Raw genomic sequence first — 27500 nt, forward strand, 5'->3', positions numbered from 1 at the left:
AATAGACTAGAATGATGAAATAAACCACTTCTAGTTACCTTTGCGCCTGTCATAGTGGCCATCATCTCCCTCTTTTTGTTATTTTATTTAATTTTGTTTCATGTTGTTTCATTTTATTTCGTTTATCGTTCATCTTCTTTGTTCGTTCTTCAACTTCTCTCACACTAACCTGTCACCAGGGTTGCCAGATTCTGAACACAATATTATCGTACAACTATTTAATAAACATCGAATATTATCGTACAAATCGTACGAAATACACAAAAGTATCGTACAAACTGTACGGTAATGATGAACACTATCGTACATCGTAAAGAGGGTCAAATAATTGTATATGTACGATAATTATCGTACGTATGGCAACCCTGCTTATCACGTTATTGTTTTCTTGAAGTGTTTTCCAACCATATTTCTTCGTTTCTTTTCTGTGTCTGTTTTGCTTTCACTCTCTATACGATCACAATGGTCCCTACCTCTCCAAACCATCCAAGAAAGACAGTCCTCTCATTTTTATTATTTCCTTATCTTGTCTTATTCTTCAACCAGATTATTCCCATCTTTCTCCGTTGTCAGTATATTTGAGTGTGCTGTTCTCAGCGTCCGCTGATAACTCCCTTTGAACAGCAATCCTTCTTCGTTTCTTGTAATCATACGTTCTCTTATCCAATCTTATCCTTGCTTGGACATTTTCTTTGGATTCATTGTTCCCTTGGATCCTCCAGCCACCCTTCTTGTATCCATCAATCTGGTTTCTCTCTCTTGCCTCATTCTTCCAACATTCACTGCATCTAGTCAGCAATTTCCAAAGAATGTCGTTTCATTCAAAATGTTTCTATTCAATTCAAACTTTTTTTTTCCTTCTCGTCCAGTCCCATTATATTTCTTCCGATGACGTAGTCTCAATGGTTTCCATGAAATTATATATATATATATATATATATATATATATATATATATATATATATATAATGTATATATATTATATATACATATATATATATATATTTTATATATTATATATATATATATATATATATTAAAAAATACCAACTGTAGGTTAATGTAAATTACAGCTCCATAATGTGTGAGCTGTAAGTTGGAGATTATGAATATATCATTCGTGATAACAGCCCGTAACATTTGACCTGTCCATTCTCGTTGGAATTATTATTAATTCAGAGCTTCCATGACTGAATATATCTTGTCAACTGTCACGGAAGACTGATTTATGATTCATCATTTTCACGGGTGGAGATGTGTGAAATGATGAGGGTGACATTTCCTCACGTCGTTTTGTTTATCGTAGCATTTTCTAAACAAGGACTTTATACTTTTCCTTTAGCAGCAAGAAAATAAATAAATAAAAAGATAAATTAAAATAGCAATGATAATAGTGAACCTAACTAAACCCGAAATAACATATCCAAACCTAACTCAACTTAATTTAACCTAACTCAACCTAACCTAGCCTAACTTAATCTAACCTAACCTAACACACGTCATTCTCAAAGTTAATATTTTGTTGATTGTAGCATTTCCTACACATGGACTTTATACCTTTCCCTTAGCGGCAAGAAAATAAATAAATAAAAAGATAGATTAAAATAGTAATGATGATAACGACTAATACTAATAATAATATAATAATAATAGTAAATCATTTTCTCCATGCAATTTCTTCAATTGCTACAGGTGCATCATCTCCATCAGACCTGTTGTGTTCATTTTCATTTCCATTAAGAAAGCCTGGGCTTCCCTTTCTTATCATTATTTCAGGGCAATGCGCTCCATGAGCCAGTGTTCAGAATCCTCCACATTTTTCCAGCATTTTCCAGCCTTAAACCCCGTCTAATGCCTGTAGAACCCTTATATATGAGGTACAAGAATCTCTCTCTTTCTCCTCTCTCTCTCTCTCTCTATCTCTCTCTCTCTCTCTCCTTCTCCTCCTTCTCTGTCTCTCTGTTTGTCTGTCTGTCTGTGTCTTTTTACAAAGCTGAATAAAATCGCCTTGTTCTATGTGGAAATTGGGAAGGTTAGGGGTCAACAGAAAGATAACAATATTCAAGTGCCCTATGGCCTCCCTCTGCCACTGCCACCCCAACCAGTATTATCCGAAAGTGAGGGTGCTCAGTCATGAGGTTGCACTGCAGGATCGCCAGTCTGTCCCTTAGGGAATGGTACAGCCTATGGACCTCACCATGATGGTTCGAGCCGGGTTTGCAAGTTTTAATCTTCATTCGTATTTTTTTTTCCAAGACGCCTTCCATGTCTTTGAATAATCGTAATCCTTTCTTCTTTCCCTCTACGGTTTCGTAGTGTTTCAGAACCTCTTCCTTCCTGTGGCAGAGTCTCCCGAAAGATCTCCATATCTCCAGCCCATTGGTTCTGTGAGACCTCTCGAGCACTTTTGTGCCGTGCCAAGTCTCCCAACAAGGATCAAATTACACCAGGACCGTATAGGAAGATAGCCTTTATTGCTAGGTCTCTTCTTGTGCCCAGAAACTTTTCGAGTCCTTGGTGCCCAGCTTGTTGCTCATGTTCAGCCAAGCGGGCCTTTGCACTGTGCAAACGTTGCTCTTTGCACCAACTTCAGCTCCTTGTGTTGAAGCCGTGCATGCAAACACACTCCCCTTGCATGCGTGCGTGCGTGTACTTTTCATGCAAGAACTCCCACCCACCCCCTCCCACACCCTCACTGTGCAGGGCGCGCCGATCTTGCCTGGTCATAGTGTACACTGCCCCTGAAGAGTCTGTTCCGATTACAGGCTGTCGCTGTACAGGTAGCTATCGTGCAGGTTATATTCAAGTGAAAGGATTCCCTGTGCAAGCAGTCTGCATGAACAAGTCGAAAATTTCCCATGAACCTTACGCTTATGAATTACTGTTGTTTAACCTCCGTATGGCCACTTCAACACTGAATGAAATCACCAGGAAGCTATCACGCAGGTTATATTCAAGTGAAAGAATTCCCTGTTCAAGCAGTCTGCATGGACAAGTTTAATTTTTTTTTCATGAACCTTACACTTATGAATCACTGTTGCTTAACCTCCGTATGGCCACATCAACACTGAATAAAATCACCAGGCATTCGACGAAAACTTGTCTAATTGTCTGGTATCCAACTGAGATTTATATATTTTGTTAACTACCTCAGTTTTAAAGCTCGTTGGATCCCTAGTAGGAGTCCATGTTGGAAGTGCGGACTCCACGTTGAAGCCGACAAGTGTATATGCACCAAGGGCAGCCGTCCGTTGAGGCGTCTGTCTCCGCTCTTCGGCTCAGATACGAAACACGGCAACGGTGACAGTGTCTGCGTGAGGCTGAAGGACTCTCATGTCGCCGTTCCCTCTTTTGTTTACCTACAGGGTGGTGTTGTATATGTTGCTGTCATTGTTTTGTTGTTGTTGTTGGTGGTGGTAATGGTAATGGTGGTGTTGTTGTTTTTTATGCTGTCGTTGTTTCGTTGCTGTTGTTGTAGGTGATGATGGTGTTGGTGATGATAGTGATGATGATGGGTTGTGGTAGTTGTGGTTGGGTTATTGTTGTTGTTTTTGGTGTTGTTGATGGTGTAGCTCCAGACCAGTGTTCCCAGCCCGACCTTCCTGTGGGTGGAATGTGATTTATCCTCGTATTGGCTTTTGTGGTCGTGATGGGGGAGAGTGGTGGCGGTGGAGGGGGTGGAGGAGGTGGAATGAAGAATGACGTCATTCTCTTCCACTGTCAAGAGGAAGAGCAAGGTCGTCTGCAGCTTCAACACACACACACACACACACACACACACACACACACACACACACACACACACACACACACACACACACACACACACACACACACACACACACATTGAAAGATATAAAAGCGGGTCACTGCGAGCATAGCTCTCTTCCCGTAAAATACAACTAGGTAAATACAACTAAGTAAATAAACTAGGTAAATACAACTAGGTAAAATACACACACACACACACACACACACACACACACACACACACACGTTTCTGGCAACCACTGCTACAGCGGTCTAAGTTCGAATCCCGCCCAGGCCTGAAATAATTTTAGTATCGCTGCGCTGCGAGTCGTTACTCCAACTCGTGGACAGGGAGTTGGGTGTGTGTGTATGTGTAAGGTGACAACATTACCCATAGCTCGGTCATATTTGAGCTTTGAGCTCTCTTCCGGGAGGGAAATAGCTGTCGATCACAAGTCCAACACTACTACTAAATACATTGGAATCGCTTCTGTTACTAATGTTACCTCAGTTACCACCGCGTTTACAGTCATTATCATTGCAGTTACAATTACCAGTGCCAGTACCAATACCATTACCAATACCTTTACCAGTACAATTACCAATACAATTAAAAGTGCCCTTCCGAATACCATTGCCAAAATCGTTACCAGTATCATTACCATTACCACTGCCACCACCATCATTACCACTACCACCACCGACACTGCCACCACCACCACCACCACCACCACCACCACCAACAACAACAACAACAACAACACTCCGTCCCCCATCTTAACCGCCACGAAATTTGAAACACACTCCATAACGACCTACTTTGCTTATTCTTTTTCCTTTTTGTTCAAGTAACAAATTATCTTATTCCTTTGAGGAAGGTGACACCCGCCCCCCATTCTGAAAAGACACACTCGATCGAGACCCCCTTTCGGCCCAGAACGCGGCCCCTCATAAAATCGCCCGTCTTTTGTCGGACGAAAATCGATAAGTCACATCGCCATATTGAAGGGAACGGAACAGTACTTCTTGCACGTCGACGTTGTGTCTTCGCCTTCGTCTTCGCGACGTCGTTCGTGTCTTGACCTCATTACTGGGAACACGCAGAGGTTCCTTGCTTCTATTCACACCAACTTGGGGGAGATTTACTCGCGTAAACAACTTGTAACAGATAAGAGGAAGTTTCTTAACTCTCTTCGCTGTGAAGGTGTTTCCTTCAGGTGTATGGAATTACATGACAACAGGCAAGGCAAACACACACACACACACACACACACACACACACACACACACACACACACACACACACACACACACACACACACACACACACACACACACACACACACACAACACACACACACACGCGCGCGCGACTCGGTAGCGCGGTTGGTAGAGCGCTGGACTGGGAAGTACGATGGTGCTCGCAGTACATGGTTCGAATCCTGCCCAGGGCCGAAATTATTTCGATATCGCTGCGCTTCGGGTCGTTACTCTGACTCGTGGGCGGGGAGTTGGGTGTGTGTGTGTGTGTGAAAGGTCATAGCATTACCTATAGATCGGTCATACGAGCTCTGAGCTCTCTTCCGGGAGGGAAATAGCTGTCGATCACGAGTCCAACACGTGATCCAAAGACCAAGGTGAATACACACACACACACACACACATATATATATATGTATGTATGTATATATAAGGTGAGGCATTGTGACAAATTAATAACATTGGACAAGGAAGACACAAATGCATTACAAAATACTGAGTATGAAATAGGAAAAGTTAAAAAACCCATATCCAAATTCACACGGTGTACCCCGCTTTCAAACTTGTAAAGGAGTTCTGTAAGTGTGTATGTGTGTGTGTGTGTGTGCGTGTGTGTGTGTGTGTGTGCATGTGTATGTCTTCAATTTTACTAAAGATCCCCCTTGCCACAGAACACATGACAAAACCCCGTCGGACAAAACCACACTCTACATAGCAGACAAAACTCCAAAAGGAAAATTGGGGAGAGGACATAACCTAACCTAACGTAACCTAACCTAACTTAACCTAACGTAACCTAACCTAACTTAACCTAACCTAACCTGACCTAACCTAACCTAACCTAACCTAACGTAACCTGATCTAACCTAACAGTTTTCACCGATTGGGGTTTTGTCCGTTGGGGGTATTGTCCGTTTCCCCTTGTTACATGACAGTTCGTCTCATCTACTCTGCGTCTCGGTATTCGCGTCTCGAACTATTCCCGTCTCCAGGTCCTTCGCGTCGCGTCGGAGCCTATCTTGTCCATCGCTGGTCAACTAATTTGGAGAGCATGTGCTTGTGACAGAAGGAGAAGGAGAAAAAGAGAAGGAGAATCAAGAGAAGAGGAAGAATCAGAAAAAAAAGAGGAAGAAGCAGAAGAAGAAGCAGGAAAAGAAGAAACAGAAGAAGAAACAGAAGCAGAAGAAGAAATATAAGAAGAAGAAGAAGAGGAGGAGGAGGAGGCAAAGGCAGAAAAAGAAGAAGAGGGAGAAGCAGAAGAAGAAAAAACAGAGGAAGAAGAAGAAGCAGAAAAAGAAGGAGGAGGAGGAGGAAGAGCAGGAGGAGGGGAGGGGAGGGGGAAGAACACGTTCTTAACAGAACTTTGTTCTTCTCCAACATTGGATGAAGAAGAACAAATTCATCTAAAGATCCAAAGTCTCAGTGGAGACTATTTATCGAAGTCCCCTTGACAGACACAATTTACTGATTTATGCTTCTCTGTTGAAAGGTATATTAACGTAACGTGGATGAGCTGAAAGGGAAGGGATTGTTGTTATTGTTGTTGTTATGGACTGTAGTTTACCAGCGTTTCTGTCCTTGTGGGTAATCTCGTGCACCTTTCTACAATCAAAAGATCACCTCCCCCTCCCTCTCCCCCTCTCCTCTCCTTCCCCCCCAAAGATGTTGCCCCACGTCGAAAGTGGGGCTGACGCTAAAGGCAATTGTTTCCGTGACAATGGGGGGAGGGAGGAAGGGGGCAGGTGCGATATTTTTTTTTTTTTTTCGAAGAACGAAGCTCCCTCGGCCGTGACGTCACCAAGTGTTTTCTATGGACGATCCAAACATGGATGGCTGCTCGGCCTTACTTAGCTACCACCTCCTCTTCCTCTTCTTCTTCCTCCTTTTACTCCTCTTTCTCCTCATCCTCCTCTTACTCTTCTTCCCCTCTTCCTCCTCTTACTCCTCTTCTCTTTCTCCTCCTTCCTCTTCTTCCTCCTCCTCTTCCCCCTCTTACTCTTCTTTCTCCTCTTACTTCTCCTCTTCCTCTTCTCCTTTTTTCTCCTCTTACTCCTCTTCTTCTTTTTCTTCCTCTTCTTCCTCTACTTCTTACTCCTCTTCTTTCTCCTCTTACTCCTCCTCTTCTTCTTTTTCTTCCTCTTCTTCCTCTACTTCTCACTTCTCTTCCTCCTCTTCCTCCTCTTACTCCTTCTCTTACTCCTCTCTTTCGTCTACTTTCTTCTCTTCCTTTTCCTCCACTTCCTTTTCCTCATTTTCCTTCTTCACCTTCTCCTTTCTTTCTCCTCTTCCTCCTTCTTCCCTTCTTTTTCTTCTCTTCCTTTTCTTCTTCCTCTTCTTCATCCTCCTCCTTTTTCTCCTTTTCCTCCTCCTCTTTCTACTCTTTTCATAGGATTGATGAATATGAGCGTCATTCAAAGCCTCATATCCAAAGGTACATTAAGGCTTGCCCCAACATATTACACAGATCTCCTCCGAGTGTCAGATTTCATCGCTGTTTTTGTAATTTTTACCCTTGACAAGGTGGTTATGTTTTCGGTCGTGCTCACTTGTCTGTCCTTGTGTTAGCAACCTTACGCATAACGTTATGAACGAAAAAAATAATATTATTATTTATCTGTCAACTTATTGTTTTTACTATTTACCTGTTGGTTTTATTATTTAACTTTAGCTATTTATCTATTCACGTATCTTATTTATTATTAATTGTATTATTATATTTTTTATTTATTTATCATTATTATTATAATCATTATTATTATCATTATCATTATTATTTTATTTTTTATTCATTTATTTATTTATTTATTTATTTATTTATTTATTTTTTGGCATCCGACCTAGTTATAGACCCAAAGGTCTCCTGTCGGCATGTAGTGGCGGAAGATAAATTTCGGTGGTAATTCGGATCTGTGATTTTATTTATTCATTCATTTATTCATTTATTTATGTATTTGTTTATTCGTTTTATATGATTCTATACAAGGCGGGCACAACTGCCCTGACCGAGATTTTCATTTTACAAATGTTTCTGTTGTTCAACACAAGCTCACCTGCAGCCAGAGTGATTGATCGGTGTTGTTTGAACATCTGGCTATGATAGCGGTTCCCTGAAGTTGAATAAAATCGCCTGGCGGCAGCCAGATTATTTAGGAACCCTGAAAGTCGGCAACAGCCACCTGCACAAAACTGACCCTCAAACACGAAAGGATTCGTTGAGATGCCTGATTGGTCCGGGAACCGAATGCCAGTACACGTGGTTACACTCCTGGATGGAGAATATAGGAGATAAATGAACCAGACATGACGTTTTATATATATATACATATATATATATATATATATGTATATATATGTATATATATATATGTATATATATATATATATATATATATGTATGTATACATATATATCTTTAGAAGCTCTGCCAAGGGATTCGAACCCTGACCTGTGCATGCATAATCACGAAGCCAAGACGCTAGTACGCACAGGTCGGGGTTCGAATCCCTTGGCAGAGCTTCTAAAATGTTCAATCTGTCTTAAACACACACACACACACACACACACACACACACACACACACACACACACACACACACACACACACACACACACACACACACACACACACACACACGCATATATATGTAGCCTTCCAGTTTGCCCTGAATACAAAGATGTAAGGTTTGATTTCACGTTGCAATTCTCTGCCATTGCCAACCTTATTGACACGAAAGAATGTGTTTGTGTTAAGACAGTTCGTTGGAGGTCGAGGTCAACCTGACGGACGGGCGAGGTCGTTCCAGGTCATCCTGACGGACGGGCGAGGGTCGTTATCTAAATTGGAGCCTTTCAACACGTGGACACGCGTGTTTCTTCTGCCCAGGTGGTTCTATTCAGCTGGAGAGGGGGCGAACTGGAGCGGTTCTCTGTCGATGGTGACCTTTATTCGGGTCCCGAGTTTCATCCCCCAGGGGTGCGAAATATGTCACTCCTCTCTCAGGGATGATCACGTGATCGGTGAAATATATCTCTCAGTCGAAGAAGAGAAACCCGATTTTTTTTTTTTTTTTTTTTTTTTATCTGGAAGCTCTGGCCGAGCGGGTTAGGACGTCGTTTTTGCTGCGAAGGTCGAGGGAATGGCGGTTCGAACCCTACCACCGGCGAAGTTGAACCAAGGGAATGGTTCATTAAATTCCACGCTACAAAGTCCTCCTCTGTGAGGGGCACCGCCCTAGCCTTCCGAGAGGGGGGAGTTTGTAATGTTAAACCATATCATCATATCTAAGTCCATCCCGTTTTGCGTTTTATTCTGGACCACGCCTAAAGATTTCATTAACTAAATCACACAAACCTTCTCCTTCGCTCCAATGACGTCGCCTAGCGCTAACCCTGATCGTTAGGGAGATCATACGAAAAGGGTTCGAATCCCCCCAGGACCAAAAGTCCTATTGTCAGGCATCGCCCCCGGACCCGAAACATGTCAGGCCATGACGTAAGACCAAATCATCAATATTTTTTTCTAAAAAAAAAAAAGAAAAAAAAAAAAAGAATATATATATATATATATATATATATATATATGATATATGTATATCTATATAATGTGTGTGTGTGTGTGTGTGTGTGTGTGTGTGTGTGTGTGTGTGTGTGTGTGTGTGTATGTATGTAGAGTACTGTGCCCCAGCAGACATGTTCACCCCTTGATATTACTCCTGAAACCTCATCGAAAATTATTTATATTAATAATCGTTTTTCTTTTGTTTCAGGTGTGTCTCGTTACGATTCCCTGATCTGGTGTCGTTTCCTGATTGGTCGAGAGACGATTGGCTCTTTCCTTCCGGGGCTTCCAAGAGGACTTTGTCATCTCAGTCTTGAATCCAACGACCACCAGGTACTTCGTCTCTTTGAGTCTCGACGTCTGACTTGGAAACTCCTTTGTTAGAGAGATTAACTTTTTTTTTGTTATTATTATGGATGAAGCCAGAAGATTTGATTCAGCTCTGCGATCGTACCTTGAATAAAACGGGGTCCTTAGTTGAATAAAATCGCCTGACGAGAGTCAGAATATATATATATATATATATATATATATATATATATATATATATATATATATATATATATATATATATAAACTCTCCTACTGGGATTCGAACCCTCGCCAGAGCGACTTGTTTTTATAAGACGAAGGCCGTACCATCGTGCTACCACGGCCTTCGTCTTATAAAAGCAAGCCTCTCAGGCCAGGGTTCGAATCCCAGCAGGAGAGTTTATTTCTAAATGTCATAATGACACAAAAATACATATGTGTGTGTGCGTGTGTGTGTGTGTCCAGCTCTCCCAGGTGGAGAGTACGTGTGTGACATCTGTGGACGTGTATGTGCCGCCCGCATTGGACTCGTCAGCCACCGCAAGACCCATCAACGCTGAATTTCTTTCATCTTTCAACTCCTTCGCATGGAGTGACGTCATCGTCGAAATCGACGGACAGCTTTAAGCAGTAAGCAAGCATATATATATATATATATATATATATATATATATATATATATATATATATATATATATATAATATACTGTATATAATATGTGTGTATATGTATAAATATATGTATATGTACATATATATGTATATATGTATGTATAAGAGCGTCTTTGCACTGGATGGGATCGAACATGACACTCGGATTCAAGCTAAGACATACACTCTCTCTCTCTCTCTATCTATCTATCTCTCTCTCTCTCTCTCTCTCTCTCTTTGTCTCTCTGCCCCTCTGTCTCTGTCTCTTTTTCTCACTCTCGCTCATTCATTTTCTCAAGAATCACTTAGACTGTGAATCGCCGTTTCTTCTGGCAATGAATATATTTTCTGCGCCAGATTTCCCGAAAATTTCCATCACTTTGACCCAACACGCTCTTTTGCAAACTTTTGAATCTTCACTTTTTACGCTGGGCGGGAGTGAAAGAGGACGAAGGTAGAGAGAAGAGAGAGAGGAGAGAGAGGGAGAGAGAAGAAGAATTCAGCGCTATTGTCTTCATTACCATTGTGGAGACTTGGTCCGCCATTTTTTTTTTTTTTCTTCTTCTTAAGAAAAATCGAAGTCATCGTTTCTGTCCTTCTCTTCGTTCTCGGCTCTTCGGGGAAAGTGTCTCTCTCGACGTCCGAGGTCGTTTTCGAGAACTCGAGAAGAACAATCTGACGAAGAAGACAACGAAGTGGAATGACTGAAAGAGAGAGATCGGTATTCACAGAAACCTACGTGTATGCTCTGTAAATAGTGTGTGTATATATGTATATGTATACGTGTGTGTGCATGTAGATGTACATGTATACTGCATATACACTGAGTGTATGTTGACTGTATATATACAGTATATAGGTGTGTGTGTGTGTGTGTGTGTGTGTATACGTATGCATTTGTGTACATGTGTATGTAAGCCTATATGCACACAAATATATAAATGCATGTATGTCTGTAAGCACCTACACATTTGTTTGTGTCATATCTAAAGTTAAAATGCCTCAGCATAGGTTCGTCACGGCTGTCAGCGTGGCTGACATACCCAATAGAGTTGACGTCGTGAGAAACGTTAGATTTGATATACCCTGAATCGATCGTGAGTGATGGGGGTACAAGGAGCATGCCTCTGGTCCGTAGGGGTTGTCAGTAGAGAATCTAAAATATTGACTGGTAGACTTTATGCAGTTGATAGATGATACTGCATGCAGCGCCTCATTTTTTTTTTTTTTTTTTTTTTTTGTCATACATGATGATGGAAGAGGCTGTTGTCACTAACGCTGGAAGGAGGAGTATTGGTGGCAGTGTTGCCATGGAGGGGGAGGGGGGAAGGGGGGAGGGAGGAACCTGAGGGAATAAGATGGCAGGGGTTCTAAGACCGACACTTTGCATGCATTAATCAAGATGATCGTCGGAAGATTCTCTCTAGTCTTCGGATACATCCACAGCTTAACAAGCCTGAATTTCCTCGTCGTCTTCTTTGTGCGTTTTTAGCAACATCGATCTCGTTTCAGATGTTCTTGTTTCTTTTTTTTGGGGGGTGGGGAGATACTGAGTGCCTTTATGGCATTCTCGAAGGGGTAAAACATAATATAAATGTTAATAGGCCTCGTGTTGGAGTAGGTTTGGCCATTTCCCCTCCAGAGGCAGTGGTCGTTAGACTCTTCGAGAAATGAGATCGACCATTGCAGAACCGGAGGAACCTCGAGTTCGAGAAAGAAAGAAAGAAAGAAAGAAAGAAAAAAAAAACAGACATGGTTCCTGGATAAAAAAAACTCCGGAACTTTGTTTTTAAGAACTCGAAAGTCGAAAACAGGCGCTGTAAGGACCCTTCTTGCCCTGTGTCTATGAAATATTTGTTTAGCAAGATACTTCTGAAGTGTACATAAAAGGTTTTTCATGTTCTTGCTGAGTGACGGTTTTCCTTTCTTTCTTTTTCAGATTTTTGACTTTTTGAAAGCAGTTTTGCCTGCTGTGAAACGTACATCTGAAGTAATAATTGTGATCCTAGATATTAATGGACTAGATAGGATTTTCGGTCCTTTTAGAATATATTACTTATGGCAGAAGCTTGTGTGTGTGTATGTGTGTGTGATTCACCTTGGTCTTTTGGATCACTGGTTGGACTCGTGATCGACAGCTATTTCCCTCCCGGAAGAGAGCTCAGAGCTCGTATGACCGATCTATGGGTAATGCTGTGACCTTACACGCACACACACACCCAACTCCCCGTCCACGAGAGTTGGAGTAACGACTCGAAGCGCAGCGATACCGAAATAATTTCGGCCCTGGGCAGGATTCGAACCAGGTACTGCGAGCACCCCCGTACTTCGCAGTCCAGTGCTCTACCAACCGCGCCACCGAGTCGTGTGTGTGTATGTGTGTGCGATTGCGTGCGTGTTTGTGTGTGCGGATGTGTGTTGCATTCTTCCTCTTCTTGCGCTATTTATTATTCATTGTGACACGCATGTCCTTTGTCTTCTTCCCCCTTCAGTCTCGAAGTCGTCCTCTTTCGGGGCTCCTCGTCTTCAGAGGATGGAATCTAATTCTCCTCCTCTTCTTCCACCTCCTCTTCCTCATCCTCCACCTCCTTTTCCTCCTCCTCCTTCCCTACCGCCTCTTCCCCTTCCTCCTCCTCCTCCTCCTCCTCCTACTCCTCCTCCTCCTCCTCCTAATCATCATCATCCTACTCCTCCTCCTTCTAATCATCATCATCGTCATCTTCATCTTTATATTTATGCTCATTTTCATCATCTTCATCCTCATCCTACCCTCACTCCTCTCATTTCTCTCCCCTTTCCCCCTACTCTACACACTCACTCACCTCCCCCCCTCCCTCTCCCCCCTCCCCCCTTGAGCTCAGGAGGGAGGATCGACTACCCGAACTCCCGAACTTGCGAACTCACTGCCGAACTCTCGAACTCCACTTGGGTCTCCGTTGCGGCTCTTGGCCCGGCCCATGCATAATGAATGGAGGAAATGCAAATTATCTCAACTGCTTCAATGGAGGCACAATGAATGCATGTGTATGTGTGTGCACGTGTGTGTGTGTGTGTGTGTGTGTGTGTGTGTGTGTGTGTGTGAGATTCACCTTGGTCTTGGATCTCATGTTGGACTCGTGATCGACAGCTATCTCCCTCTCGGCAGAGAGCCCAGAGCTCATATATGACCGGTCTATGGGTATTGCTGTGACCTTACATGTACACACACACACCCGACTCCCCGTCCAAGAGAGTTGGAGTAACAACTCGCAGCGCATCGATACTGAAATTATTTCAGGCCTGGGCGGTATTCGAACCCAGACCTCCGTAGTGGCGGCCGGGAACTCTACCACTCTACCACTGTGTGTATGTATATGTTAAGGCTCTGTGAAGGTAATCTTGCGTGTGGCCGAAAGCAGTGGGTTCGAATCCTACATGCGACTGTCATAAAAATTATCAAATGAATGTGTGTGTGTGTGTGTGTGTGTGTGTGTGTGTGTGTGTGTGTGTGTGTGTGTGTGTAATGTGCTTCCACCTCCATGTGTGTAATAGACTTTCACAACCCCAATCCATGATTTATACATACATTAACACCATCACTGCAAAGATATGTCCCATATGTCTTAATCCACTTCAGCTCTCTCCACCTCATGACCGGTGGACCTCTCACTGAAGATGATTTGATCCACCACGACCCCATTTGTGTGTGGGTCCCTAGATCATTCGAATAAAATCAATTGGTGTCATGTAAGATGGTAAGGGTGTGGCACTGGGATCCGTTGTTTGAGGAAGTAGTGTCTAGGAAGAACGGTAGGAACTAGAAAAGTTAAGAACGTAATCAAAGAACGTGAGGAGCATACGCCAGGAGGTGATCAGCTGCTACAAGGCAAACATTCTCTTTATTCTTGGTAAGAAAATGAATAAAGAAATAAATAAAATGGTGGAGGGAACGTAAAATAAATCTTCTTCTTCCTCCTCTTTTTCTTCATCTCTTTCTTTCTCCCTTTCTTCTTCTTTTTCTTCTTCTTCTTCTTCTTCTTCTTCTTCTTTTTCTTCTTCACCTTCTTCTGCTTCTTCACCTTCTTCTTCTTCTGCTTCTTCATCTTCTTCTTCTGCTTCTTCTTCACCTTCTTCTTCTTCACCTTCTTCACCTTCTTCACCTTCTTCTTCTTCTTTTTCCTCTTCTTCAACCTTCTTCACCTTCTTCTTCACCTTCTTCTTCACCTTCTTCTTCACCTTCTTCTTCCTCCTCCTCCTTCATGCCACCTAGTTAAGGAAGAATTGGACTGTTTCCATGAGAAACTAAAAGTCTGGAAAGCTGGACGATGTGCCATCTTCTTTCTGCATACAAATCATATATTATTATGCATTTGCCCGCTCCTTAGCTCTAGACTCCATAACCCTCTCACTCTCACTCGTTCATATCTTTGAACGTTCTTGTTCACCAATTCGAATTATTCAGCTTATTTGTTTGTTTTATATATTCATTCATTCATTTCGTTCTTCGTTCGTCTGTTTGGATATTTATTTGCCTTTCGTTAGAGAGGGAGGCAAATAGAAAGGAAAAGGAATTTAGGGAAGGGAGTAGGGTGGAAGGGAAGGGAGAGAATACGAAGTTGAGGAGGTGAAAGAGGGAAAGGAACAACTGGAAAGGAGAAATGTAGGAGGAGGAGAAGGAGGAAGAGGAGGAGGAGGAAGAGGAAGAGGGGAGAGAAAAGGTGGATGATGGACGGGAGAAAGGGAAGGGAAGAAGTGAAGGGGTGATGTGGGGGAGGAAGGGAATGTATAAAGGTCACCCAACGTGATGTAGGGTGGAAAAATTGTGCCCGTTCAGTCATTCGTAAGTCGAATACTCGTAAGTCGAATATTCGTAAGTCGAATATTCGTAAGTCGAATATTCGTAAGTCGAATACTCGTAAGTCGAATATTCGTAAGTTGAATACTCGTAAGTCGAATATTCGTAAGTCGAATATTTGTAAGTCAAATATTCGTAAGTCGAATATCCGTAAGTCGAATATTCTTAAGTTGAATATTTGTAAGTCGAATATTCGTAAGTCGAATATTTGTTAGTCGAATATTCGTAAGTTGAATATCCGTAAGTCAAATATTCATAAGTCGAATACTCGTAAGTCGAATATTCGTAAGTCGAATATTCGTAAGTCGAATATTCGTAAGTCGAATATTCGTAAGTCGAATATTCGTAAGTCGAATATTTGTAAGTCAAATATCCGTAAGTTGGATATTCGTAAGTCGAATATTCGTAAGTTAAATATTCGTAAGTCGAATATTCGTAAGTCGAGATGTTGCGTAGCGTCAAATGAACCACCAAAGAGGGACCTGCACACAAATGACGTCCAGTAGGGGGAATATATTACGACCTAGCAGGTTAAAAGGGCCTTGTGTGTTTAACTGTACCTCAATATCGCAATGGTCAAAGTTATACAGCCCAATCTCTTAAATATTGTAAGATGATTCAACCTATTTTTACCAAAACGTTTCATAACATTGATACCGAAACGCAGAAATTGTCTTCTTATTGAACAATTACGATATCAAATGCTGCGTGCATTTCCCGAATGGAACAAATTCAATTTTGTTACCTAATTAAAGCGTAATTTGACAACAGAATACAATTATCAAACAAGTGAAAAGATTAATGACAATTGATGTATATCAGATTCACGAGAACGAATAACGTTACTTGAGTTTGAAAAATGTCGATAATCTTTCTCTGGCTCAGAATTTAATCAAGAATTGTATGAATGAAAATAGTGATTTTTACCCCGTGTTGAAGATCCACATTACAGCCTGTAAGAATTCTAAGGAGACTAAGAATTATTTTACTCATTTTTTTCTCTGTTTCTTAGTTTATTTATCAATTTATTATTATTTATTTATGACTTATCTGTTGATTTATATATTTGTTTATGCATTTTCTTATTCAATTAGCTTTTATTCATATATTTTCTTGTTAATCCGTTTATCTATTTATTTATTTATTAAATAAAACTTTAACTGCAAAGCGAGGTGGCTGACTATGAAAATTAGTTTTCCACTTTTTCCATTCACCATTTCTTCTCCTTTTCCCTTCTGTTCTCTCTTTCTGTAAAATCATAATTCACTGGATTTATATTTTTGGGTCCACCGTTGTGTAAATGTTTTCTTTTCGGTAGCATTCTCCTCCGAGTAAATTTTGTTGATCTATTTTATTTGTTTATGCATTTATATATATGTTATTATTATTATTTTCATATTATTGGTATTATTGTTACTATTATTAATATATTTATTATTGTTTATTATTGTTAAAGGTTATGATTTTTTAAATTATTATTATTTGTTATTATCATTATTATTTGCAGATATTATTATTTACTATTATTAGTATTAGTATTATTGATATTATTATTAGACTAATTATTATACTTATTTTTTTGTTTTCATTATTATTATTATTATTATTATTATTATTATTATTATTATTATTATTATTATTATTATTATTATTATTATTATTATTATTATATTTTTTACAGAATCATTTGAATAGGTCGAAAAAGAAATTGTTCTTGAAACCAAGATACAAAAGAAACCGAGACGATGCATCCAGAAAAGACATTTTTGCGGCAAAAAATTGCAAGCCATACTTTCCACATCGTCACAAATCTATCATGAAAAAAATAGATAATCCAGTCGTCGTATTTTGTGACGCCATATTTTGGCGGGAAAGATGCGAAGCCAAGAAAGATCGACGACTTCTGGGATTCTTTTTCCCAGAAAAAATCTATACTTCGTATAGCGTAAATATTTTAATCTGAGGAATAGATAATTCACATTTTAATAAAAAAGGAACACCTATTGTCAACCAGAATAGAAAATAACAAGAAAAATTTAGTCGTTTGAGTTTTGCCCCGACGCGTCGTTGTTATTGACATCAACAAAAAGAAAACGGAGGTTATGGCTCCTTAGTTCGTTCTTCCATTGAAGAGATCACCATGCGAGCCAAGGTACGGACGTCTGGTCGCCTCTATTGCACTTGTGCATAAGGATGAAACTACAATGAAGAAACAAAACTACTTCGAGTGAGTTCGATTTTCCAGACACTTCGACTCTTCATCTCTGTCAGTTCCTCTCCTCCACATGAATTCTCTTCTTCCCCTCCTCTCCTCCCCCATCCCCTCCTCTCCTCTCTTCTCCCTTTCCTACCCCTCCTTTTCCCTTCACTTCCCTTCCTTTCTCTCTCCTTCCCTTTGCCTCCCTTCCCTTCCCTCTTCCTCCCTTTCCTTACCTCTCCTTCCCTCTTCTTCCATTTCATTCCCTCTCCTTCCCTTCCATTCCCTTCCCTTTCCTCTCCTTCTATTCCATTCCCTCTCCTTGCCTCTTTCTCCCTTCCTTTCCCTCTTCCTTCCCTTTCCTATCCTTCCCTTCCCTCGTTTCCCTCCCCTTCTCTCTTCCTCCCTTTCCCTCCCCTCCCCTCCCCTCATCTGCCATACCCAGCTCTCCCCTTCTCACTCCTCCCCTCTCCTTCTCTACCATCTCCCTTCCCTCCCTTCTCTTTCTCTATCCCCTCCCTTCCCCTCCCCTCCTCTCCCCACCCGTTACCCTGCCCTCTCCTATCCTCTCCCCCCTCCCCTCCCCTCTCCTTTCCTCCAATCCCCTCCCCCTCCCCTCCCCTCTCTTCCCCTCCCCTCCCCTCTCTTCCCCTCCCCTCCCCTCACCTCCCCTCCCGTACCCTGCCCTCTCCTTTCCTCTCCCCCTCCCCTCCCCCTCCCCCTCTCCTCTCCTCTCCTCTCCTCTCCTCCCCTTCCCTTTCCTCCCCTCCCCTTCCCTTTCCTCCCCAACGCTTCCCGTTTCCGATTAGCTTTGAGCTCCGCATCCTTTGTGGAGTAAACTGGACTCGCCATAATCTTATCATTGACTCTCACGGCGGATTCCGTAGGAAAAGGTCGCGTCTCACGAACTCACTGGAGTTTTCTCGTCAGATAAATCGAAAACGCCACCAACAGAAGAGTGTATTTATTCTATTTTTTTTTTTTCCCTCCTTGACTTTTTTGGTGCCCCTTGCGAGGCTAACTTTGAAAATGAGAGCTCTGTTGAGAGGTGGTGGATGAATTTGGTTATTGTTATTACTGTTATTGTTGTTGTTATTGTTGTTATTATTGTTATCACCATCATCATTATTGGTAAGGGTTACAAGATTGGATAGAGTGATAAACGAGGAGGTGAGGAGGAGAGTGGGAGTGGAAAAGGAGATGGGAGATAAGGCTGATGATAGAGTATTGGGATGATTTGGACAGATCGAAAGAATGAGTGAAGAAAGATTAGTAAAAGAGGTGTGGAAGGCAGAGGTGGAAGGAGTGAACATGAGAGGGCGACCGAGGATGAGATGGGTGGATGGGGTGAAGTGGCATTGAGCAAGAGGGGAATGTCTGTTGAGCAAGAAAGAGAGGAGGCAGATAGGGGTGAATGGAGAATGGCTGTTTATAGATGATATTGTGATGAAAGTAAGGGAGGGGGTAGGAAGTAGTTATGTGTGAAGGATATTTTGACGCAGCCCGAAGGGATTTCTCTCCGTTTTTTCTTTTTCTGCATGAGGAGACGGAGAGGGGGTAGGTCGCCGATTAAGTGAAGCGGCCTTGCTGTGGATGTACTGTGTCTTGCTGCATTGCATCTGACTCAGGGCAGTGGGCGGGGGATACAGGGATGACCCGTCATCCATGAGGAGCTAAGATGAGAGGGGGGAAAGGGGGGTGGATGGGAGTGGAATGGGTGGGAGTGGGTCCTTGCCTTTTGAGTTGGCTACCTCCCTTTTAAGGGGGAAAAAGCCCTTGGTATATAAATAAATAGATCGTCGTCATCATCATCATCATCACCTCTATCACCATCATCATCATCATCATTATCATCATCATCATCATCATCATCATCACCACCATCATCACCACTATCATCATCATCATCATCATCATCATCATCATCATCATCATCATCATCACCACCATCATCACCACTATCATCATCATCATCATCATCATCATCATCGTCGTCGTCGTCGTCGTCGTTGTGTTGTTTACTGACAGGCCTAGTCCAACAGTGAACTTGGTGTGAAAGGTGGGGGGAGAACAAGATGACGTAGGGGGGAGGGGGGAATTTGGGGAGAAATTTATGAATGAATGATGTAGGGAAGGTCCGGGGTGGGGGGGAGGAGGGTTCGTAATTGGTTTCGTCACATTTTCTGGTGAGCGAGAAGCTCATTTCCTTGTATACAGGAAAGGAAGTTAGTACATACATACATCACTCGTACTATTGAAGAGGGTTGCAGTTAGCAATCGAAATATATAGTTTTCGCTAACTCAACTCTTTTTTTCGTCCGACTGTGGTGTTAGTTTGGGATTTACAAAAGTGTCACTGCATTTCTCACCGGTGTTTCTGTATTCTGTTTTCTTTTCATCAGTGAAGCGTAGTCTCGAATCATTAGATAATTCTGCGTGACTGTGGTCCGTAGGGGATGTTAATTAGGTCATTAAAGTATTAATTGTATAGAACTTGTGGGGGGGGAGACTAAGAGGGTGGTAAGTGGTTGGGAGTTAAGGATTGGGGGATATGATGCGAGATGCCCAAGAGGGGAGGAAAAGGGGGGAGGGGAACATGGGGGGTATATATCAGGAGGAAGGCTATGGGGCGTTATGGGGGGTTGTAGGGGAGGGCTAGAATATAGAAATATATATATATATATATACTTGGGAGATAGGACTGCGAAAGGGGGAAAAGGGGCATAGAAGAGGGGCATGTTGGTGTTAGATAAGGGTGAGAGGAGGGGAAGGCAGGAGAGAGAGAGGAGTGGGAGGGAGGAGAAAGAAGGAAGGAGTGGGGGAGGAGAGAAGGAGAAGGAGAGAGGATTGGGAGGGAGGAGAGAGGAAGAAAGAGAGGGAGGGGAGGAGAGGGAGGGGGAAGGGAAGGAGAGAGAAGGAGTGAGAGAGAAGGAGGAAGGAGAGGGAGGAGGGAGAAAAGGAAGAAGAGAGAAGGCAGTGTGAGAGAGAAAGGAAAGGTAAGGAGAAGGAAAAGGAGAGAGAGGTCTGGAATAGGAGTTTTTGAAGGAAAGGGAAGAGAGAGGCGCTGGAAGAGAGAAGAGAGGAACGGCTGGAAGCTGGGATAAGATACTGAAGGGAGATCGTGGGCTTCGAGGTTGAGAGAGGGCTACGTCAGGAAGGACCTGGAGGAAGGTCTGTACCAGAAGGCCAAGGAAGGCCGGAAGGCCCTAGGCCGCTCCAGGGGGAGCTTTGGATTGGAGACCTGGACGGATTTCTGAGAACCCCGCTCTGTGACCCTTCCCCCTCTCCCCTCTCCCTTTCCCCTCTCTCCCCTCCCCCTTTCCCCCTTCCTCCCCTCCCCTTTTCTCCTTTCCTCCTTCCCCCTTCCTCCACCCCCTTCCTCCTCCCCACTTCCTCCTCCCCCTTCCTCCACCCCCTTCCTTCACTCCCTTCCCCTCCCCCTTCCTCCTTCCCCCTCCCGTCTCCCCCGTCCCCCTCCCCCTTTCTCTCCCTTCCTACACCTTCCCCCTTCCCCTTCTCCCCTCCCCCCTCCCCCGCCTCTTCCCTCGTGGGGGGCTGGGGAGTTGGATTGAAGGAAGCCAGCTGATATGGTGAGTATGGTACCCCTAACGGTGGTCAGTGTGGTGATAGGGATGGTGATATTTATGGTAATGACGAGATTGGTGGTGGTAGTGGTGAGAATTTTGTTGGTTGTGGTAGTGGTGAATGAATAATTTAGATTACAAATTACAATTCTAATTATAAAGAATATTACTACAAATATTTTTAGATATTTACATATTGATATGTAGAACATAAAAGTATTAATAAAGATATATTTCCATAAGGCATAGTCCCAGCGGGGGGACAATTATTAATACAGAAATTAATTATGGTACACGAATGCTGCAGAAAACGAATTCTTCAAGGCGTGACCTTGCTGATGTGGTGATGGTTGTGGTGGTGGTGGAGATGGTGTTGGTGGTGGTGGTAGCGGTGGTGACGAAAGGCTTTTAGGTTTTGAAAGTAAGACCCCTTACAAAGGAGGAGAAGCATGCCGACAGGAGACCTTTTGGTCCATAACTAGGTCGGATGAGAAGAAAAATATAATAATTATAAATAGATAAATAAAAATTATGATATAAATAATAAATAAATGAAATAGATATAATCGACCAAGCGTCGATACATCCGTTTATTTTAAGTTGGCGAAGCTTTGTCTACTTATTTATTTATCTATTTATCTATGTATTTATTGATTCGTTTTATTCATTTTCAACCTTTGAAACGTGACCTGTACAACGAGGTTTCTTGGTTTTGTTGGGTTTGGAAATTAAAAATTATCTTCATTTTGTTCAAATTTATCCATATACTGCATTTATTCATTTATATATTATTTATATATTTATCAATATATTGCATTTATTCATATATTTATATATTCACTTATACATTTATTTCTTTGTTCACCTGTTCACTTATTTATCTATATTTATTTATTCATTTATTCTATTTATATATTTTATTTATCAAACCAGTACTCGCACTACGAGGTAGCTAGGCATGCTATCCTTTGTTCGACCACGGAGATGTTAGACAGTCTACCTTTACTGACCCAACGTGCTGACTCTGGGATTCGAACCACCTCGCCCTGGCGTGTCCCTTTCAGACGCGGGCGTCCTTGTCCACTCGACCTTTCACGCTCACAAAAGATTCAATAGAAAACGAAAAATCAGTCATTTAACCATTCTTGTCGAAATTGGGGGACATTGTAGCATAAGGGAGAAATAATAATAATAATAAATAATAATAATAATAATAATGATGATGATGATGATGATGATAATAGTGATAATAATAATAATTAGTAGTAGTAGTAGAAGTGATAGTAGTAGTAGTAGCAGCAGCATTTACTAGTAGTAATTATGATAATAATAGTAAAAGCAATAATAATATTAAGTCACGATAACAGTAGCACTAATAACAGTAATAGTAACGATGATAATGATAGTAAAAGCCATAATATTGTCACGATAATAATAGCACTAATAACAGTAATAGTAATAACTATAATAAGAAAGAACTATAGAACAAATGTTCAACAAAATCAGCCAATAGAATTTTCGTCAAGTTCAATTGAACCGACTATAACACTGGTGATGAACACCATTTTTGGTGATAGAATTGTAATGAAGTTTAGACTTATTGATGGTACGAAATACTGTGACTGGGGGTGATGATTGGGTGATGATTGTAATGAATGGTAGTGATGATAGTTTTAGTGATGACGCAAGTGACGTTTAGTGATGAGTAAGCTGTTCATTCTACCGATGTGCGGTTTTGCTGACGAGGTAGGTGATGACGTGTGATGAGTGATGAAGTGATGAATGCAACAGTTTTGCTCGTGTGATGAATGATGAATGACTGGTGATGACGTATGAGCTACACATTTGGGTTATGAGTCCGTGTTACGATAACGTGTGATGACTGACATCGAGTTATGTTTGTGGTGAGTCTGCGTTACGACTATGTACGCGGTTGTGAAAGTGATGTGACTGTGATGATTTGGTCCTGAAATTGCTGTGGGGAAAAGAGGCTGGGGTTATGGTGATGAGTGTGGTGGTGGTGAGAGAGAGAGGAGAGAGAGAGAGAGAGAGAGAGGAGAGAGAGAGAGAGAAAGAGAGAGGTAGAGAACCTAAGGAGCAATCGGTAGAGAGATCGTGAATTAAAGGGGCAATGTTGCTTCCCAGGCGGTGGCAAAGTGTGGTTGTGGTTGTGGTGGTGGTGTGGTACTGTGGTTGCTCAGACTATATGACGTGTATGTACTAGCACGGTGTGCTACTATGTTGTCTTGGCCATTGGATAGTGTGGTGTTACGTGATGTGTTAGCTGTGTGAAGACTGTGGTGATGTGACACCGTGATGAAGTAGCTACAGGAAGGTGGCATGATTCATCATTACGATGGTGTGGTGTTGAACTTTCATGGTGTGGTGTAAAGATGAAAATGTGTGGTGTGCACTATTCCTCACTCTGGACAACATTTGTGTGATGTGTTGTGATGTGTTGTGTTGGGTTTGCTGTTGTAAGAGATTGTGGCGGGAGCTTTGTAGATTCTTGCCGCTCTTACGAAATCAGCTTATTCATTTACCTCTGATGGCCTGAAGGAGGAAGAGGAGGAGGAGGAGGAAGAGGAGGAAGCGTCAGTATCAACCTGATGTAGTACCTCCATCACCCGGCCATTTGGTACTACGGTACTGTGGTAACCGTCTGATTTGGTACTTCGATAATCCGGCACCCCAGTACATCGTTATCCCAGACGAGGTGTCCAGCGAGTTCGACGGGGAGAACTCCGTAGCCAAACGCGCAATAAATGTTAACGACTTAGGGCATGGGACCACTCAGCGGCCACCACCACCACCACCACCACCACCACCACCACCACCACCACCGCCACCACCACTACCACCACCACCACCACCACCACCACCACCACCACCACCACCACCACCACCACCACCACCACCACCACCATCACCACCACCACCACCACGTCATCAACAATAACTTTATTAGCATCAACATTGCCGTTGGTGTCGTTGTCATCAATATTATTATCGTCATCATCATCGTCATTGTCATTGTCACTGTTACGACCAACATCTTAGTCATCACCAAAGCCACTTCAAAATATAGAATCTCCACCATCACCACCACAACCCCCTCCACCACCACCACCAAGAACTCCCCCAACAACCATAAATTATATATCACCTGTACCCATCATTACTCCACCTCCATTCATTTCCACGTTACTTCCGTCATCATCATCAACATCATCATTACTCATGAAAGTTCCACGCGGCGACTCTTTGTTGGCGATTTGCTGTGAACACAATGAGGTCAATTGAACTTCAAGAGAAACAGTCCATGGATCAGGACATCTGTTGCATTCTGGAACAGTTAAAGCTTAGTACTGGAAGACAATACACATCGTTTAACCTAGTGTGAAAAAGACCGATGTACAATAGCTGCTAATGTATTTTCATTTGTTCTTAGAACAACGCTTAAGGGTGACTTGAACACACCTTTGCACTATGTGCTATATGACTTCGATATGTCCTGCAAATATATTTATATACATGTAAATGAATGTGTTTTTTTACTCTTAACTCATCTGCTGCCGTTTTTCGACAGTATATATATATATATATATATATATATATATATATATATATATATATATATATATATATATATATATGTAATATGTGTGTGTGTGTGTGTGTGTGTGTGTGTGTGTGTATGTGTGTACATAACATACTGTACGTATAATTTGTGTGTGTGCCTATGTGTTATTAACTATACCGCGTAAAATTACCACATTACATATTTCACATAAAATCAACTACCTCGAGGAACATGCACGAAGAACGTACTAAAGCCCATCAACAATTCAACGATGTTTTCTTTTCTTCCACAGAATGGTTGGCGTTGAGTGAGGTGCTCAGGCGTTGCTGTGGCAAGAGCCACCATATTCACCACTGTTGCCACCACCACTACCCACCACCGCCACCACTAGCCCACAAGACACCAATACCTGGTGCTCCACCTTGCGTACTGGTGGTTGCTTCCCAGCATCCACCAGACGGAAACCAGTCATCCACATCACTCCCTCCAGCACCAGGACGTGAGAGGGTACCATGGAGGCTTCTAAGAAGATCCTCCAGGTCTTCTGGGTGGAGTGGTTCCACCGAACTCCACACATCAACCTGACCTTGCATCAGGTCGGGGCCAAGTTTGAGCCGACGTCTTCTGTGTACCAGGAGGTGGGTGTCCTGCAACGTTACTCTTCGATGAGTGCGGGTGGACGAGTAGATGTATCTCAGTGTTTGGTCCTTAGGTGACCCTTACTATATATATATATATATATATATATATATATATATATATATATATATATACATAATAGATATACATATATACATATATATATATATATATACGTATGTATGTATATATATATATGTATGTATATATATATATATATTATATATATATTTATATATATATATATATATATATTACACATACTGAATGATCCTCATTGTACAGGTTTTCATCTTTTCAACCACATCTCTCTTGATAGCGCAGTGGTCTAAGTCACTGTTCATTTGTTACTTCTGGGCTGGGTTCGAGTCCTTAGCTTGACCATGTATCAGTTTCTGCATACGCTTCCATCGAGCTCCTCTTCAGTCTCGACCATGATGATATGGAATTAAAGTGAAATTAATGTTGAAAAGATGAGAATATATATATATATATATATATATATATATATATATATATATATATATATATATACATATATATAGATATATATATATATATATATATGTAAATTTAGGGAGCAGGTTTTCTTGGAGACATTTTCTATTAAATAATACAGCATACTCAGCACTGGAAATCTTCTTCCTTAAACTTTCTATCCTTCTCGCTATTTTCCTTTCTATCGTAGCCCCAGAACTGCATCACTTATCATGAAAAACAACTTATCAGGAGAAAAAGATATTTCAAAACAAAGTTACGTTGTGTACAAATACTCATGCCCTTTCAACAAAGGACGAGTACATTGGACACACAACTCAAACTTTGTCTCAAAGGCTTACTTTTCATATGCAGAATGGTGCAATAAAATCGCACATTTCTAAAATTCATAAGATGAATATTTCGCGGGAAGTTTTGAATAGTAATACATCGATTTTAGCAAAGAACACCAATAAGAGAAAATTAAAATGTATGGAAGCTGTATTAATAAAGAATCACCTACCAGCAATTAATATACAATTAAATATGTGTGGAACCCTGGAGCTGTTCGGGGCATCCCACGGGGCGCCAAGAAGAAATTAAACCAAAAGTACCTATCCTAGTTCATTTTGTATACATTGTATATATGATCATGATTTGTAGATTTAAAAATTAAAATTACCAGAAGATGCCTAAAGCATAGGCGAAACGTTGTAAGTAATGAATTTGTTTTTATTTCCAAAATCACTATGGTTCCATTTGGTGATATTGTGTTCTCCCTTCCTCCTACAGAAAGGAAAATAGCGAGAAGGATAGAAAGTTTAAGGAAGAAGATTTCCAGTGCTGAGTATGCTGTATTATTTAATAGAAAAAATATATATGTATATATAAATATATATATATATATATATATATATATATATGAAATTATGAGGAAAAGACGTCATAAAGCTTTCTATAGTGTACAGGGTTGTTAACTTCACCCAAGGGTCAGAATCACTCCTTGGAGGGAGGGAGCTCCCCCCCCCCCACCCCCAACACGTATTTCCATATAAGGGGTGGGGTGATGGGGAGCTAATTTAGCGCCCCCTGGTCTCAGAGCTACGCCTCCTTAAGCAGTATCGATTAAGGTTCCTCCGTTTGAATAAAACATCGTCAGGAGACTCTTCCTTGTGTGAAGAAAGGGTCGTCAGCGTGGTTGGCCGAAGAGGAAGTGCTTCCTCGCTCCGAGTGAATTTGTGAATACAGGTTTTTTTTTTTTTCTATTTTTGTTTATTTATTTTATTCTTATTTATTTTACTTTGTTATTTATTTTACTTTGTTATTTATTTTCTATCTATATTATTTTTTATCTTATCTTTTATTTTTATTTGTTTTATTTTTATTTTTATTTATTTATTTTGTTTTTGTTCATTTATTTTATTTTTATTTATTTTTATTTTCATTTTTATTTATTTTATTTTTGTTTCTTTATTTTATTTATTATTTTTTTATTCTATTCTCAATTTTTTTTTACTTATTTTATTTTTTCATTTAATTTTTTATTTATTTTATTTATTATTATTATTATTATTATTATTATTATTATTATTATTATTATTATTATTATTATTTATTATTATTACTATTATTGTGTAAAAGAAAAATGTGTTTCT

The 27500-nt window shown here is 41.2% G+C and overlaps 1 protein-coding gene across 19 annotated transcripts in view; it reads left to right on the top strand.

Annotated features, from left to right (window-relative positions):
- The window catches only part of LOC143019668 (protein tweety-like), a 475005-nt gene that overhangs the window by 407275 nt on the left and 40230 nt on the right, over nt 1–27500 (top strand). For 18 of the 19 annotated variants that reach the window (XR_012965847.1, XR_012965846.1, XR_012965848.1 and 15 more), the window contains one exon: nt 25022–25367. Coding sequence is in view for 15 of the 19 variants with exons in the window: in XM_076175580.1 (XP_076031695.1) it covers nt 25242–25367 (126 nt within the window). In the remaining 4 variants the exon portion in view is untranslated. Of the gene's footprint in view, nt 1–9776; nt 9902–25021; nt 25368–27500 lie in introns of all 19 variants that reach the window. The other variant, XM_076175583.1, reaches the window with a different exon arrangement.

The sequence above is a fragment of the Oratosquilla oratoria genome, chromosome 37 (assembly GCF_046742065.1).
Source record: "Oratosquilla oratoria isolate Oo_2021 chromosome 37, ASM4674206v1, whole genome shotgun sequence".
Taxonomy (NCBI): domain Eukaryota; kingdom Metazoa; phylum Arthropoda; class Malacostraca; order Stomatopoda; family Squillidae; genus Oratosquilla; species Oratosquilla oratoria.